At 40.1% G+C, this 17,277-nt stretch overlaps 1 protein-coding gene across 6 annotated transcripts in view; it reads right to left on the minus strand.

The window, feature by feature from the left end:
- CHD2 (chromodomain helicase DNA binding protein 2) overlaps positions 1-15,446 on the minus strand; it is a 119,290-nt gene extending 103,844 nt beyond the window's left edge. For 2 of the 6 annotated variants that reach the window (XM_077871040.1, XM_077871055.1), the window contains exon 1: positions 10,630-11,054. In XM_077871040.1, the coding sequence (XP_077727166.1) occupies positions 10,630-10,730 (101 nt within the window). In that variant the 5' untranslated portion in view covers positions 10,731-11,054. Of the gene's footprint in view, positions 1-10,629; positions 11,058-14,409; positions 14,543-14,884 lie in introns of those variants that run through there. The other 4 variants (XM_077871034.1, XM_077871062.1, XM_077871048.1 and 1 more) reach the window with 4 other exon arrangements.
- Positions 15,447-17,277: the final 1,831 nt, after the last annotated feature.

Below are 17,277 nucleotides of genomic sequence, written 5' to 3' on the forward strand. Positions count from 1 at the left end.
GGCAAAAATCGGGGATCCCTGGGTGGCTCAGTGGTTTGGCGCCTGCCTTAGGCTCAGGGCGTGATGCTGGGGTCCTGGAATCAAGTCCCACATTGGGCTCCCTGCATGGAGCCTGCTTCTCCCTCTGCCTGCGTCTCTGCCTCTCTCTTCGTGTGTGTCTCTCATGAATGAATAAATAAAATATTTTTTAAAACTGAAGTTGGCAAAAATGGAGTGATGAAGTATATTTTACAACTGGGCTTTGAAAGCAAGCAGCCTTGTAAGAGCTATTGTTCCCATTTTTTTTTTTTTTTTTAACTTATGATAGTCACAGAGAGAGAGAGAGAGAGAGAGGCAGCGACATAGGCAGAGGGAGAAGCAGGCTCCATGCACCGGGAGCCCGACGTGGGATTCAATCCCGGGTCTCCAGGATCGCACGCCCTGGCCAAAGGCAGGCGCCAAACCGCTGCGCCACCCAGAGACCCCCGTTTCAATTCTTTATCGCTGTTTCCCGAATGGCCACAAGAGGGCAGCACAGCAACACTTCAATGAGAGAAAAGTAAGCCTGTGGGTGCTCTGCCCAGGAGCTGCCATTTCAGCACTTGGGTGTTTATTTTTTCTGAAATTTACAAAATGGCTGAACTGTTTGGCAGAGGATGCTTTTTTTTGTCGGTGAAAGCAAAATCTGTTAACACAAAGCAACCTACACTAAAATTCTTTTTTTAAAACTTGTTTTCAGACTAAATTCTATCGATGATTCAGTAGCTAATATTTATGAAGCGCTTAGGTGTCAAGCATATGCAAAAATTTTCCTCTAAACCTTTACAAAAACCGTCTAAGACAAATTACCCTCATTATAGAAGAGGCTTAGCCCAAGTGCATATACATGATGTCACCCCTCCCAGCCCCACAGCATGAACTATGGGACTCACAGTGCTGTCCCCGCCATGCAGACATTCTTCGGTAAAACAGCATTAGGGCAGCCTGGGTGGCTCAGCGGTTTGGTGCCGCCTTCAGCCCAGGGCCTGATCCTGGAGACCTGGGACTGCCTCTGGTTCAAGTCCTACCATTATGAGGAATACACCACATTATAAACAAGGTTAAAAGACGACCAATTGAGAAGAGAAATTTCAATAACATAAGAATTACAGATCAAAGAAAAATCCACAGATAACTAGGGGAAGGACAGGGATTATCAACCACAGAAAAGAAACTGGCCAAGAAACTTATGAAAAGGAAATTAAACCTCAGGAGTAATTTGAGAAATGTATTATTACAACAGGTTATTCTACATCCATCTGCTTTGTAGAAATTAAAATGTATGATAATACTAAGTGATGTGGAGAAAATAGGCAAGATAGTAATGATACACCATTACTGAAAAAGCAATTGGCAGAGGCATTGCAAAGCAACTTGCCATTTTCCAGTAAACCTCCAAATATGCATATGAATCATGCAATTTGATCCATGGGTATATAAAAGCACACACATTATTAAATTTGTGCAAGAGGGATCCCTGGGTGGCGCAGCGGCTTGGCGCCTGCCTTTGGCCCAGGGCGCGATCCTGGAGACCCGGGATCGAATCCCACGTCGGGCTCCCGGTGCATGGAGCCTGCTTCTCCCTCTGCCTATGTCTCTGCCTCTCTCTCTCACTGTGTGCCTATCATAAATAAATTAAATTAAAAAAAATAAAAAAATAAAATAAATTTGTGCAAGAAGTGGAAGTATAAAAATTCACAGCTCTGCTCATAAAGACCATTAATTCCCTAATAAAGGAATTAATCTAATCTAGATTCATACTCTGCAATTAACAAATTAGACTAGGAATGGATTAGATCTATAAACATCAACACAACAATTGCAAAACTATTAGATCTTTAAAACACAAAACCCATTATGCAAACCAGGTACATTTTTAAAATGCCAAGTTTTTTATATGTCAAGTTCATGACCGTTAACTAAAGAGAAGGCATAGTAAACAGGACATTAGCCATATCTAATTTGTTTAGAACTTTAAACTGTACTCTTTGAATTTTTCTGAGCTTTTCTGAATTTCTCAAAAAAGACTTGCAGAATTGATCACTATTCAGAAGCAGATCTTCCTGGGGTCTGACAGTGCTGGAAGTTACTTTTTTTTTTTTTTTTAGATTTCATTTATTTATTCATGATAGAGAGAGAGAGAGAGAGCCAGAGGCACAGGCAGAGGAAGAAGCAGGCTCCATGGAAGGAGCGTGATGTGAGACTCGATCCCAGGACTCCAGGATCAGGCCCTGGGCCGAAGGCAGGCGCTAAACCACTGAGCCACCCAGGGATCCCTGGAAGTTACTTCAAACACTTCTAAAACCATGGCTCTTCTTTCCAGAAAAAAAAAAAAAAAAAAAGGCACACAAAAAGCTACTTCCAGTTTCAGGGGGTAAAAAGCAAAGTCTCTCAGATTCAGAAATTCAGTGCTAACAAGGGAAAAACATCCATCTGTAATAAGCATGCTCCTAACATCTTCAACTGGTGCCAGAAGTCACCTTGTCTTCATCATGCTACCTCTGCTCCCCCATAACCAATTAATACTGAGTAGTCCTAAATAGCTCCAGAAGCATCAAATAAACAGTTCAGGAAGCATCCATGGACATATACCACCAGGAAAAAGTGAATTAGAGCAAGGAGCCTGGATGAGGTAAAAACCAGATAACCACTTTATGAACATCTACCCAATTCAGATCTGCTAATGCACTAAGGATCATATAAGAACAGGACAAGTAGTTAAAGCGGGGTGAAAGAAAGCTCTTCCTATAACCCACCATCTCAGGTGGTATATTTTAGAGCCCTGAGGACAGATGAACTAGTCTGACCACAAATTCCTTGCAGCCCTTTGAGTCTCATCTTTCCTTACTTCTAGGCTATAAATCTCTAGACTTCCATAAGGTAGCAACTCCAACGTTCAAAGGGGGCTTAAAAAGCCAGAATGCTAACCTCAATAGCAAATTACTTCTACCCAAAGTCATAGGACCTAAGTGGGGTCCCTGAATCAAGCCACAGAAAAAGCAATACTAATGGTGAGGACTCCCTCAACTTTCTTAGTAACAATCAATATTCACTGTGGCAAGCATTTTGCCAAATGTTTTAGACCACAGTTTCTGAAGCATGGCATTACTAACATTTGGGGCCAGATAATTCATTTTCTGTTGTGGGAGGCTGTCCTTACATGTTGTAAGACATTTACGCAGCATCCCTAGCCTCTTCCAAGCAGATACCAGGTGCACCCCAGCCCCAACCAAAAATATCTCCAGACACTGCCAAAAGTCAGGAAGGGGGGATGTCCCAAGTAGGAAACTACTGCTTTATTTCATTCTAAACTTCCCTAAGAGACACACACATAGTCTACCCTTTCTCCTTTTCTAAAGGATAAAGAAACAAGTTCAGAGGTTCCCGCCCAAGATCTTACAGCTAAAAGGCAGAACAGAGACCCAAATTTCTGTCCTAATTAGCCCTTGTTTCCCAAACCAGCCTCAAGCCTCCGCACAAGAAACAACCGTGGTTGGTGTTCAACATACAGGTTCCTGGGATGGGACCTCCCGGACCTGACTGAATTCAAACTTCCAGGCGAAAGGCTGGGAATATGTTTAACTATCACTCAAGTGACTCTTAACAAGTAAATCTGAGGACTTACATGCCTTTATAAAGCTAACTTCAAAAGGAGCAATTTTTTATTTTTATTGGTAAATCAAGCAAGGGAAATGGAGAATTTGACCTATCACTCACCTTCCTCAAAATTACAGCTTATCAGCCAGACACTATTTGAATGTCTCTATTTGAATGTCAAATAACCTCTACTGAAACTGAAGACACTAGAGCTACTTCCTTTCACGGCATGTCTAGAGAACAATGGTTTCCATCCCTGACTACCTAATACACCCACCTGGAAAGCCATGACAATGCCCATGATCGCCCCTGCCCTACTACATATAGAACCCCTAAAATCCAATCAGGTATGGGGCCTGTTTTATTTTTTAAGACTTTATTTATTCATGAGAGACAGAGAGAGAGAGAGAGGCAGAGACATAAGCAGAGGGAGAAGCAGGCTCCCTGCAGGGAGCCCGAAAAGGGACTCAGGAGTTCAGGACCCCAAGATCACGCCCTGAGCCAAAGGCAGATGCTCAACCACTGAGCCCCGCAGGTGCCCCTGCGGCCTGTTAAAAAAAAAAAAAAAAATTCCCAAATGATTCTGATGCAAAGGGTATTTGGAAGTTAAGTAGGAGTTAGTTTAGAACAAGACAACAAATTAGAAACCCAGTCTTCATAATCCGTTGCCAAATCCAAAGGGTGTGGGGGGCAATGGGAGTCAGGACTGCAAAAAGATCTTCTGAGATTTCCAGTACCTCCCCCTCCCATCCACCCTTCTTTTATCGAGTCCCCAACCACCCCCATGGGAATCACTTAAAGCAGCCACATTTTTTTTTTTAGGTTTTCGTTTTATTAATTACCAGCAGCCACATTTTAACTAGAAATTCTTTATCCAAAACAATGACTTTTGAGCAGCACTAAGTTTCTGGTGCCCATTAACCCTACAATGCATTGAGATTTTGAGTTTTCGGTTTCTTTAAAACACAGTTTTTATGAGAAAAGAGCATACAGAATAATTCGATTTTTACATTTTCCCTTAATATACAGTTTCCTCTTAGCCATCTTATTTGATGGTAATTTTCGACAAAATGCTTAAGTGACCCCTGGAACCAAACTACCAGTGTTTGAATCCAATTCTACCATTTACTCCTTTCCCCTAATGCCTGAGTTTTCTATCGGCGAAATAAGGAGGGTAATCACAACTACCTCATAGGCTTGTGAAGATTACCCAAATTAACACATATAAAGGACTTGTTCTAACAAATTCCAGGCTCGTAGTAGGCACTATAAATGACAGTTACTGTGTTTTTGCAAAACAAACTTAGTTTTCACTGAAATCTCTCTATTACCTCATCCACTAGTTTAAGCTTACTGAAATGCAAAATTACCTGCAAAACCAGCATAAACAAATTTGAGAGGAATCTGCAAATCCTTTTTTATGTATATGACTCAAATGAAGGAACACAATGGGATGGGAATGAAAGAGCTCAGCAGGATGCCGGACCACCCACAGGCCTTCAAAGGGAAAGTGCTCTGGGACAGTTAATTTGGGGAACTGGCTAACCAGTGGCAGGTCAGTAGCATTTCTGCTACACTAACCGCCACATTAAATAAAATGCACATCAAAAAAAAAAAAAAAAAAAAAAAAACCTTAAAATAGTGACTGACAGGAGGGATCCCTGGGTGGCTCAGTGGTTTAGCGCTTGCCTTCGACCCAGGGCGTGATCCTGGAGTCCCGGGATGATGGAGTCCCATATCGGGCTCCCCTCATGGAGCCTGCTTTTCCCTCTGCCTGTGTCTCTGTGTCTCTCATGAATAAAAGAATAAAATCTTAAAAAAAAAAAAAAGTGCCTGACACAAGAGCAAGTAGTCAAAAAAGCATAAATCTACTCCAGTATTTTCCCATAAAATTCTTACTACATACTGCTTTTCCCTATGATAAAATCCAAATGAAAGATTACCAACATTATGGATACTGCTGAACTTAGAAATAAGCCTAACCCTAACACATGCCATTCCATAAGGTTTATTATCATATTATATTCTATTTTATTTTTTAATGCTGGTGACAATTCACAACCCACCAATGTGTAACAAACCCTATTCCAAACAGCAGAGCCCACATACACTGCATTAGACAGTTACTTGTATCAGCTTGAGGGAAAGGGAATTATGAATGGAATGTCACTGCATTCAAAGTTAATTCTGGAATCCAAACTTTTAGAAGGATCATAGGGCATAAGTGGAGAATTATAGTAAGGAAGTGACAGCACTAGAATTTAAAGCAATTAGGACAAGAATTCAAAAACCTTGGGGGTGAAAAATTCTATCAGCATACACTACTGCTGGATTTGGCATAACATTTAGTGCAGAAAATGTCCCTCTTCCATCAAGACACAACCACCCTTACACCAGCACCCCACCCACTTTTCCCTTCCAGACCTCCAAACGCAAGCTACTGGTAAAATTGCCCTAAAGGGACAAGGAGAAAAAAATGAGAGAGGCAACAGGAACACCAAGGGCTAGAAAGGAATCCAACAAGAGGTTCTCTGTCAAAAGAATCAAAACACATGCAAACCTATGGAAATACATGCACTTTTAAACCGCATGGAGAGCTTTGGAAAATTAACTCAATCCTAGAGAACTGGGCTAGACTTGAGTCTTTTTAGATGCCCTCTCCAGGGTCTGCTATAGGAACAAATAATAGAACTCAACCCACAAACCATAAGGAATGGGAAATGAATAACATTAAGAAGACCAACAATACAGAAATCTTAAACCTAGACTACAGCTAAAGCAGAATAGTATTGGACTTTAGGCATTATGTTAAGTCAGATATATGGTGCTATGATGAAGGTGGATTAGGAAGAGCAAGCCACTGCCAACTGGGTATTAGTTTTAAGTATTATTGCAGTTACATCTGTATCCAAACAGCATTGCTCCTTGGCATTCATTATTCACTCCTGCACAGCTTGAGAGGGTAAACCAGGGCAATAACCACTTGCTCCAGAAGGAAGGTAAGGTATCTACTCAGAGTGACTACCCACAGTTGCGCTGTGACTCACAAGCACAGAACAAGAAGCTGTTTTGGTCCAGAAAGCATCAAACACTCCCTTCAAAAGGCTGGCTGTCTCAGAAGAAAATTCTAAGAGAGGATTAACTACAAAAAAAACCTAAGGTTTCAGCTAACTAAAAGAGGACTTGCCTTCTAAAATCATTTTAGAATGATTTAGACAGATACCTGTATCAGCAGGAGGGGAAAGGGGCCTAGATTAGGCCTAATGGATCTCTTATGGGAGGCCAGGACACCAACCTCTACTCTCAGGAACAGCATGACTCTTAACAAGGGAATAAGTGCAGAGGGAGGGGTAAGAAAGTAAGATAAAGCATTAGAAGTAAAATAGTACTCATTGCTTACATTTAAAGAGCACTTTCAATGTAACAGGTTATTTGCTAACAAGCACTTTATAGGCTTTATGTTACTTGACTTCATAACCCCAAGAAGATTATCATTATCCACATTTTTTAAGTGAGAATTCTGCAAGTCCAACAGTAGACATCATGGGCCTAAATTGGGAAAAAAATTTTCAGTATTCAAGTAAACGTCACACTGGTGTGTGTTAGGTACACAGCACTTGCCAGGCACAGAAGTTAACAATTAAACCCACCACAAACAACAAAATAACTCATTATATTGAATCCAAAGCATAAAATCAGGACCTTAGCCAAGGCTCCTCGGCAGCATTTCCCCAAACTATGGGAACTCTTCAGTAAAGGGAATTTACAGTTCTTTTCAGTATGGAATATAATCCTGATAAGGTCACTGAATTAACCAAAAAAGGTAACCCTAACCAAGTATCTTAACACTAAAATACTACATAGGAACTGTTTCAAAATGTACCATGAAAGGCTTCCATACACCTAGGTTCTCCATGATTTATTTCGCAAAGCAAAAAGCTCGTTCCTCACCTCATAAACTGCACTCGAGCTTTTTAGAAAGTCTGTCCCCAGACTTGCCCTGTCAATTAAACTTTAAACACTTAAGTCGAAAGGTCATAGCAGACATATAAACAATGTGTTGTTCTCACACTGTATTACGTTACTGATTACAAAATAAACATTGGATAGACCCTAAGTCTATTTGATGGTATTTGGTTTGATGGGTATTTGATGACTTAGTCAACTTCTATTGTTCTGGCCTTACACTAACACTAAAGTTCCAAAACAGCAGCAATTAGCAATTTTGCTAAGGTATAAATTTGAATTCAATGCCCGGGGGCAGGCTAGAAGGCAGGAGACAACAACAGCTAGGATAACAAGCACTCAGCATAAATTGGCCAACATGGGGCTGGGGCGTCTGGGTGGCTCAGTCACTTAAGTTGTCTGCCTTTGGCTCAAATCATGATCCCAGGGTCCTGGGATTGAGCCCTGCAAGAGCTCAGAAGAGAGCCTGCTTCTCCCTCTCCTTCTGCTGTTCCTCTGTTTCTGCTGTCAAATAAATAAAACTTTATTTTCTTTTAAAGATTTCATTTATTTGTTCATGATGGAGAGAGAGAGCGCGCGTGCGCGCGCGGGAGAGAGAAGCGGAGGGAGAAGCAGGCTCCATGCCAGGAGCCTGACGCGGGACTCGATCTGGGGACTCCAGGATCACACCCTGTGCCAAAGGCAGGCGCTGAACTGCTGAGCCACCCAGGGATCCCCAAATAAATAAGACTTTTTTTTTAAAAAGTAAATAAATAATATGTTTGTGACCCCCACCTCCACCCCTCAAGAAAGCCAACTGAGTTCTTGAGTTCTAAGATTTGCAGGAAGAACCTAAAGGGCCTTAAAATTTTCTTTGTTTTTTAAAAGGTCATAACCAGAAAAAATTTACTAGGTATGACACAGAACACTCAATTTTTGTCAGGAAGAAGTTTACCCTACCACATTTTATGGGAGAAAGGATAGGAGTTTGGAAATCCCAGAGGCCTCAAAAAGTATCTCACAATCATTAGGAATTTGCCATATGAGAGAAAGGAGAGGAGTAAAATAATTATAAAATCTGTGAGAGATGGGACAACTGGGTGGCTCAGGTTGTAATCCCAGGGTCCTGGGATAGAGTTCCACATCAGGCTCCCTACAGGGAGCCTGCTTCTCCCTCTGCCTATGTCTCTGCCTCTCTGTCAGAATAAATAGATAAAATCTTTTAAAAAATAAAATCTGAGAGGTGCCCAGGTGGCCCAGTCAGTTGAGTGTCAGACTCATGATCTCAGAGTAATGAGACAGTCCCAAGTTGGGATCCTAGCTGAGCATGGAGCCTGCTTAAGATTCTCTTTCCTCTCCCCCTGTCCACACTGTCTGTGGAAAAAAATAAAATAAAATCTGTGTCAGATACTGTCAGAAAAAAATTCAACTTCCAGATTCACCTCTCAAACCAGAACTTGCTAAAACTTTCACAAAATTCATCAAATACTGTTTAACCATGTTCCTGTGAGGACTTAATCTTTACAGATTTTAATTTTCAAGGTGCCATGTAGGTTTTAAAAGAAGCCACAGAGGGACCCCTGCATGGCTCGGTCAGTGGTTGAGCATCTGCCTTTGCCTCAGGCAATGATCCGGGTCATGGGATCCGGTCCTACACATCTGGCTCCCAGTGAGGAGCCTGCTTCTCCCTCTGCCTGTGTCTCAGCCTCTCTCTGCACATCACTCATGAATAAATAAAGAAAATCTTTTTTAAAAAATAAATAAGCCACAGAAAAGAGATTAAATCAACATTTTTCTTGCCATTTTTTGCCATTCTCTGCACAGAAGGAAAAACGCTCAGAAGTCTTAATGAACAGACCTAATTACTCTGGTTCTTTAAAAAGTTCACTGGCTCCAAGTGGCATGCAAACAGTTTGTAAATAAATTGCTGTTATCATAATATAAATTTTAACTCACGTATTAATATCATCATTTTGGGTTAAAACATCTTCAACAAAGTAGTTTATATCTTCAAACATGACTGCAATACTACTTCTCTTCCAGTTTTTAGGAATTTAAAGACATTCAGCAAATAGTAAAAAATTTATACAACTAACCAGAACTCAACCTCAATACACAAGAAGAATCTTCTTTCTTGTTGCTTCAAACGCACTTCTGAGGTTTGAAGCTCCAGTTAAATGGTCAAGTTCTACAAGTATTCACCTCTAAAGCTAATTCTTGTATACGTACTTTATACCTGAGAACATAATTTAAGAATCTCTTATTAAACTTGATGGGCACAAGTCTATAGAACCAAAATTCCAGTTTCACCTAAAGTTTCTATAAGCTATTCAAAAGATTCTTCCAAAAGCTTCAAAATTGTGTGAACCTACAAAGCCAACTACTATGGCAAATTTTAACTTTTTAAAACTTCATTCGGAAACGTGAAAGATGCTCAGGTAAACCTGTCTACCTACAATCCACATCTCTCTGGAGACAGCATCTCTCACTCAGTAAGGAACTTCTGAAATAGGCCCAGTACCTGACGACTCCCTCCCGTGACTGCTAACAGCACTCCAATAGCAGAGGGGGGAAAACAAAACCTTTTCGTCAGGGCACAGTAGGAAAACAGTACAGCCTCCTCTTCGTGCTTAAATTCATTACGTGCGACTCAATCATGAAATAATCGTTGCTAAACTAGGGTTTTTTGTTTGGTTGTTTTTTTTTTAAGAGCCAGAAATCCTTGCCAAAGCTTTCCCAACCAGACCGAACACAACCAAAGCGTTTTATTAACAATTACCAGGACCGAGTTAGAATACCCAAGAACCGGGGGCTTGAGAGGTTTCCAAGGCCTTCCAAGTGCTTCGTTCCATCAACTGAGTTTCGGGGCGTCGCGGCTCCTTGGCACACTGCTACCAACACCTGGAAGGAGCGGTTTTCTTCCTAACACTTGTGCGCACACTAACGGGTGCCTCACATGCTGTTTTCTGTCATTTTTGAAGTTAACGTCGTCGTGCTAAGTGGAAACTCCTAACACTGGTTTCTACGTATCCCGTAGTCTTAAAAATAAATCACTTTGCACATACTGACCTGAGTTTTCCTCCATCAAATGCCAACTGAGAAAATGCGTGGCACCAAGTAAAAATGCACGGGGACAGGTTCACATAACCGTCCCTTTGTTTATGAGCCATGATTAGACACCAGCTCTAACACCCGCTGGGACGTCTCACTTTCAACAAAAATATTTCCTGACAGAGAAACGGTTTTGGTCAGTGATGAGAAGATTAAGCTCACTAATCTCTTCACTGAACGGGAAAAGGAAAAAAAAAATCCGCTAGGATAGAAGGAAAGCGGAAAAAAAAAAAAGTCAAACCCCACAGGTTTTTCGATCAGCGGCTTTTACTTCGTCCCAAAGTAGAAGCCGCTCCTAAGAAAGGAGCGCCCTTCCGAGGGACGGGCCGAGGAACACACGCCGCAGGGTGCGGACGGCTAGAGGGGAGGGCGCAGAGGACCGCCGAAGCGAACCGGCCGGGAGGCGGCCCCCCCACCCCCACCCCCACCCCCACCCCCCGAAAGCCCCGGCCGCAGCTCGGCCCCTTCCCTTCCGACCCTCCGCCCCAAGGCCGAGGGCTCGCAGGACCGACAGGAAGCACCCCGGCGGCGCACGCAGCCCAACGTCACTGCGTTCGCCCCTCCCAGGGGCGAGACGACGCGCCTGACGTCGCGGGGCGGGGCCTGCCGGGGGCCGCCGCTGTTGACCCGCTGTTACCAGGCGTGCGCACAGCCAATCAGCAGCCGGCGCCGGCGCCGGCGCCGGCCGGCCTTTGAACTCGGCACGGCAACTTCCTGCTGTTTGGCGAGTACACAGTGCAATGCAGTATGTCTGTCAGCGCTGCGGCACAAAGGAACAGCCATTTTGTGACTGAGCTGGACCTGCACCAAGATGCCAGGGGCTCACAGAGCTGCTGCCCGCGCGGACTACCAAGTTGCCCTTTATTTTAGCACCACAGAACCAAAAAAACGGAAGGCTGACGGGGGGGAAGGAGTTTTGGTATTTCAAGTTTACATTCGATTTTGAGTCTTCTCAAAAATCCCGATTCTTAAGAATTATCAGCATCATAAAATGGCTGCCACTTAAAAACTGCCTGTTCAGTCCCGAGCAACTGCATTATGCCATTTCTAATTAGCCCCAGTCTTTCGGCATAACTGCTAAAAGGATTAAAAAGCAGAAGGTTTTTGCCGCACCGCAGGTTGTCAAAATAAATCTGGTTCAAAGGCAGACGATTCAGAGATAAATTTAATAAACTGTCTCAGTTCTTTAGATAAAACTGCAAACGCAGCGTCCTAGAACACACAGAACCTTTGTGTGCACACAGGTCCATTCACATTCCCTGGTCTCCTGCTTCCCAAGCTTCAAGATTACTCGTTACCCCACTGACAATTATTTAGGAAAGAAGTGTGTGGTACATGGTTTCTCTGTATGTCCATCACTAAAACTTTTTTTTAATATTTAGAAACTTTACAGATAGATCAAGTATTTTTGAAATCATATTTTTGAAAGTAACTTTTTAATCTTCAGAAATCAGGATATACAACATATAACATAGTTAAAAGCATTAACAAAAGAATACAGTAATAACAAACTTTATATAGAAACTATAAAGTCACTGCATTATTTCCAAACAAAAACAGTGAAGTATCAGGTTTACCTAAACTTGCACTCAATCCTTTCAGATCCTAAACTAATTCTCAGAACAGAGTTTACTTGACCTGCAAACTCCTCCCTTCCTCTCTAGTGGCTCAGGCTGTAAAAGTGATTTTTGTAGAATTCCCTGAACACTAGACTTTGTGCCATGGAAACTAGGTCCTTGCAAGAAATTGTGATAGATTAAGGAACCAAGTACTAGTACCTGAACAGTCTCCTTAACTTGAGCTTCCTAAAATTAACATTCATCTACCACAATAAACACCACTAGCATCCCATTAAGCTTTACAATTTTAAAAGGAAGTGATGTCATAATTATGTACATGTATTAAGGTATGCAATTTCAGATAACTATTTTAAAACTCCAAGGAGTCTCTCAGATATTTTTGAACATTCATCAGGTATGTGAATCAAACTACCTGACAAAATCAATTCAAAGAGCAGTACATCATGCTTCCTTGTTAAGCTGTAATCTCCCACTGCCAACAGGCAGATGCATGACAACTTCCAAATAGTTTTCTAGGTAAGTAAATTATTAAAAGAAAGAAGAGCAACACTGCTTAATTTTTTAAATTAGAAGGCAGTCTCATCAATGATGTTAACCACAAACCCTACATAAGCCAAAACCTATGTGAGACTATGCAAATCAGACATACTCAAGGGAGCAACAATTTTAGGTACTGAATCTTTAATAATTTGTCAAATACACCTGGGGATTCCTAGTTCTTCAAATTACCGTTACTTTTCAGAAAAAAAATCAGTTTAGGATTAGTAGAGAAGTTGTCTGTCCTAAATCAAATCTAGGTAATTACAAGAGCAAATTCACTTCAAAAGACAGCAATCCAAATTGTGTGACAACTTAATTTGCAAAAGAATTTGGAAAAGTATTTTTAAAAGAAAGGGTCAAAATATTTTAAGTATACTAAAGTATAAATAAAATTCAACATTTGTAATAAACCAGTTCAACAAAACTTTCAAATTCACTAACCTAATATTACTTCTATAAAATTATAAAAGTAAAAGCAAAATTGAGGGAAAAAATCATATAATTAATCACATCCTTAACTGTAGGATTTAAAATTCATAACATGACAATTTATAAGAACACACGTCAAAGAAACTCATTCATATGTACTTTTAAAAAATTAATATACAGATCGTAACAACAAAACATCTGAGAGGCTTTATTACTTAGTCACTAATAAGATTCCAACAAATGTGAAACATATCGTGATTTGAACAAACAGTATATTTGTAAGCTTCAGAAGATAAAGCATTCCAGGCGACTCTGTCAAAATAAATCAATAAATTTAAAGCAGCTACAACTAAAATGCAAAAATAAGACACTACACATCTACCAACCAAAAAGCACTGTCTGAATATAAGTATATAAATGCAAACCTTAAAATATTTTAAATGCAAAATGATACAAGTATAATCAGTAACAAACACAAAAGAGAAGTATATTAAGAGTATTCCAGGATTTCTGTGATCACAGGTTTGATTTCATAAATGCAGGAACTGTAACCATGGAGTAAAGGTTTTGATAAATCTTACCAAAATTTCCTAAAATGTCAAGAGTATCAAAAGAAATACAGAGTCAAATAAAAATATAAACTGAGAGGCATCAGTCAAAGGGTCCTTTTTGCAATTTCATTTTAAAATGTACATTTTTTCATTCATATAACTTTCTCAAACGTCTATTTACTATAATTTACTACCACAAGGCTCCTCTATGGCCTTCAGTTACAAGTTTGGGTATCCTAGATTCTTCAAAGAAAAAATTTGCCTTGTATGTAAAATGGTGCAATGCAGCAATGGCTAAACCGACAAGGTCATTTTTCTACAGCACAAAAACCTAAAACCTGAAATTTATTGACAGAAAAACTGTAGTTTGCAGGAAAGGCCCCCTTGAATAAAGGTACCTTACCTTTTGACTGCTGTAAGAGGCCTTAAGTCACAACTCAACTTTCATAAATTGCTACCAAAAAATTAGGGTGTGGCATATTAGCAATCTCAAGGTCACGCTTTAAAAAACGAATTCAAATTAGTAAAATACTAAAATAAAATAGACAGCTCTCCCTGTCTGTCAAGGTAAACAATGTAAGCTGAGGTTCCCCCCCCCCAAAAAAAAAGAAAAAAGGAAGAAAGTTGATAGCTCATACCTCGATGCATTGCTGTGTAGCGAACTGTCCTCCTCTTGGCTTTTGTCCTTATTTCTCATCATCTTTTAATTCTTAAATATTAAGGGGGAGGGGGAATCTGTGTTTGCTTTGAAGTCCTGTGCCCAGGTATTTACTGTCAAAAGTTGAAAGAAAGGTAAGGTCCCAGCTTCTATCGATGGTTTTTATTATCAGGAACAAAGTCCTGACGATGTAACGATATTGTTATAATACAACAGCGGTAAGCACCAAAAAACAAAACATTTCTATTTTTTCCTTAAAAAAAAACAAAAACGGATAAACCGAACAGAGGAAATCATCACTATCAATAAGGAAAGTTTCTCAAAGTAACACACTGGATACAAATAACAATCTCTGTATCTTATTGCGTCATCCAGGAATTTCTCATATTTACAGAAAATAAAGCAAACTTATACATATAAATCTTTAAAATTATCACTAACGATCATGGACTTACCTGATCCATGTAGTAGGTCCAGAGCAAGAGTCCTATCTAGTAGTAGAAAAATAGCAGATCCCAAATAATTAAAAATAAAAACAAAATCCTCCGTTACAAAAACGAAAAATAAATACAATAATCCTCCAATATGTTAACTGGTCAAAAAAATAAAGCAATAATTAATACTAAAACGGGTCCGGAAGAAAAAAAAACCTCATTAGGAGAGCGCACAAAAATGGAGGTGCGCCATGGCTTCTAAGCTGGAAAAAACAACGACCTGGGCTCTCAGTACGGCTGCTTCTTTCCAACAAGGCACGAAAAGAAAGCTCCTAAAAGCTGCTTTTCTCCCTTAAAAAGGTTCAAATCGACCCCAGTAAGTCACTAGGAGAGGCAGGGGGCTGCGGGGGCCCCCTGAGGCTGCCCGAAAGTTAGGGAAAGTTGCGTAAAGTGAGGCGAAGGCAGGGAGCAGAGCGCGCTCTCTCTAAGGCACAGCCGCCATCTAGAGCCTCCTTCCCAGCTCTGAGAGCTCTGCCTTTGATTGACACTCTCTACATTTACCCCACAACTCAGGTGATGTACCATAGACCCACCCCTTCATCTCCACCAAAAAAAAAAAAAAAAAAAAAAAAAAAAAGATCCTCCATCCCAGGGAGCCTGAGGACCCCTACCCCCACACCTCCCTGCCCCTCCAGACCACCCCATCAAGGGGAGGAGGGAGGGTTTCTTAACCCCCTCTGGCTCAAGCACCCTTTTTAAGCCAGAGAGAAATGTAATTTGTTCCTTTTGTCTAAAGATCTGCTAAATATTTCAGTCCTTGAGCTAAAATAACTTCCTCTCTGGACAGGAAGTGGTGTTTTATCAAGCCATTTTGAAAGAGGGATAATTCTTAGAGAATATAAAGCTTAGCTTAAGTATTAATCTTTTAAAAAATTAACCCCCCAGGGGTAAAATGGTTTCTGAATAAAAGCAAAACCTCTATTTCATAAATTAAATTCAAGTCTTGCCTTCTTTGTGAAGCCAAAAATTATCTAAAGACAAAGTTAAAGGGGGAATCTTCCATCCCAACTGGAAAACGGGGGTACAACTCAACAGCGCCTCCCTAGTGTTCAGTTGCATTAGAGCAAAAATTATGGCAACTAGCTTTTATCTAAGAATCTCAATTTTCCTTTAATAAAATTCTTTAACCCATTATATATAACCTTGCAAACTTCACCAAAGCTCTCATAATCACCATATATTTACTTCACACAGAGTCGGACAAAACAAAGTTCTTAAATTCAAGAGCGTGAAACTACTATGGGCACCCTTAGGAAACAAACCCAAGAAACTCCATCTCCAAGCCAACAGAACACATATATCCCAGCCATTCCCTTGTATTTCAAATCAAATTCTAAGTATATACCCTCATTTCGACAATGGCAAATTAATAACAATTAGTCCTATCTGATAGCAAGTTATCAAAGTAATGTCACAGGGTGAATTCTCCTAAATACCAACACCATTTGATCTACGGAAACAAAATGACGAAGGCCAAGAACAAATTATTTAATACTTTTCTCTCAACAAGCACCCCAAGAAAACATTCATGAATCCAAAAAGAAATAAGCCTTCCTCACATAACATTAGACTATGCCAGAACAATATCCTCCCCTCCCTGAAAAAAACTATTTTGGGTTTATACCTAACAAAGGTAACAATGTTGCCTCTAGGTAGTAAAATCCATAATCGAAACCTAGTTTCAATTCTGTACTTTCCACAGAACATAAATTTTCTACCAAAATCAAAATTCAAAATTCCACTTTTGATTTAGACGACCAACCACCTCAAATCAGTCAATGAGAATACTGCACATGTATTGACCAGAGATGTGTGCATTATGGTATTTGACACTGATCGCAAGAAATGATTCTCACCAAAAGAAAAAAAAAATTCAAACTCAACTAGTCCTTGTTATCTGTATAATGGGAAAACAGAATCAAGTCATTTGGGGTATCAAAATGAAGTCTACCCCATCTTCATAATAGTTGCTAAAACTGGTATTTATTCAATTATCAATAAATGGAACAGCAGCATTTACCTAGAACTCAAACAGTAATCCATGACATGTATGATTTATTCCAAATTCCTAAACAGAGTAAGAAAAATACTAGATAGATTATAAGCCCTATTTCATATTTATATAAAATGTACCACTGACATTATTGCCACCAAAATTTTAAGTCCTTTATGAATACCCTAAGGACACTTTCATATAAATCCAACATCTCTTCCCCTAATTAATATTAACTATTAAAACAGGAGGCATATGTTTAAAATGTTCAGATGAATATTCTAAGACATTTACAATATTAAAAAGCATAGGTAAAAGAGACCCTTTCCATCAACACAAAATAACTTATAAAAATATTTTA

Source organism: Canis aureus, chromosome 2 (assembly GCF_053574225.1).
Source record: "Canis aureus isolate CA01 chromosome 2, VMU_Caureus_v.1.0, whole genome shotgun sequence".
NCBI classification, from domain to species: domain Eukaryota; kingdom Metazoa; phylum Chordata; class Mammalia; order Carnivora; family Canidae; genus Canis; species Canis aureus.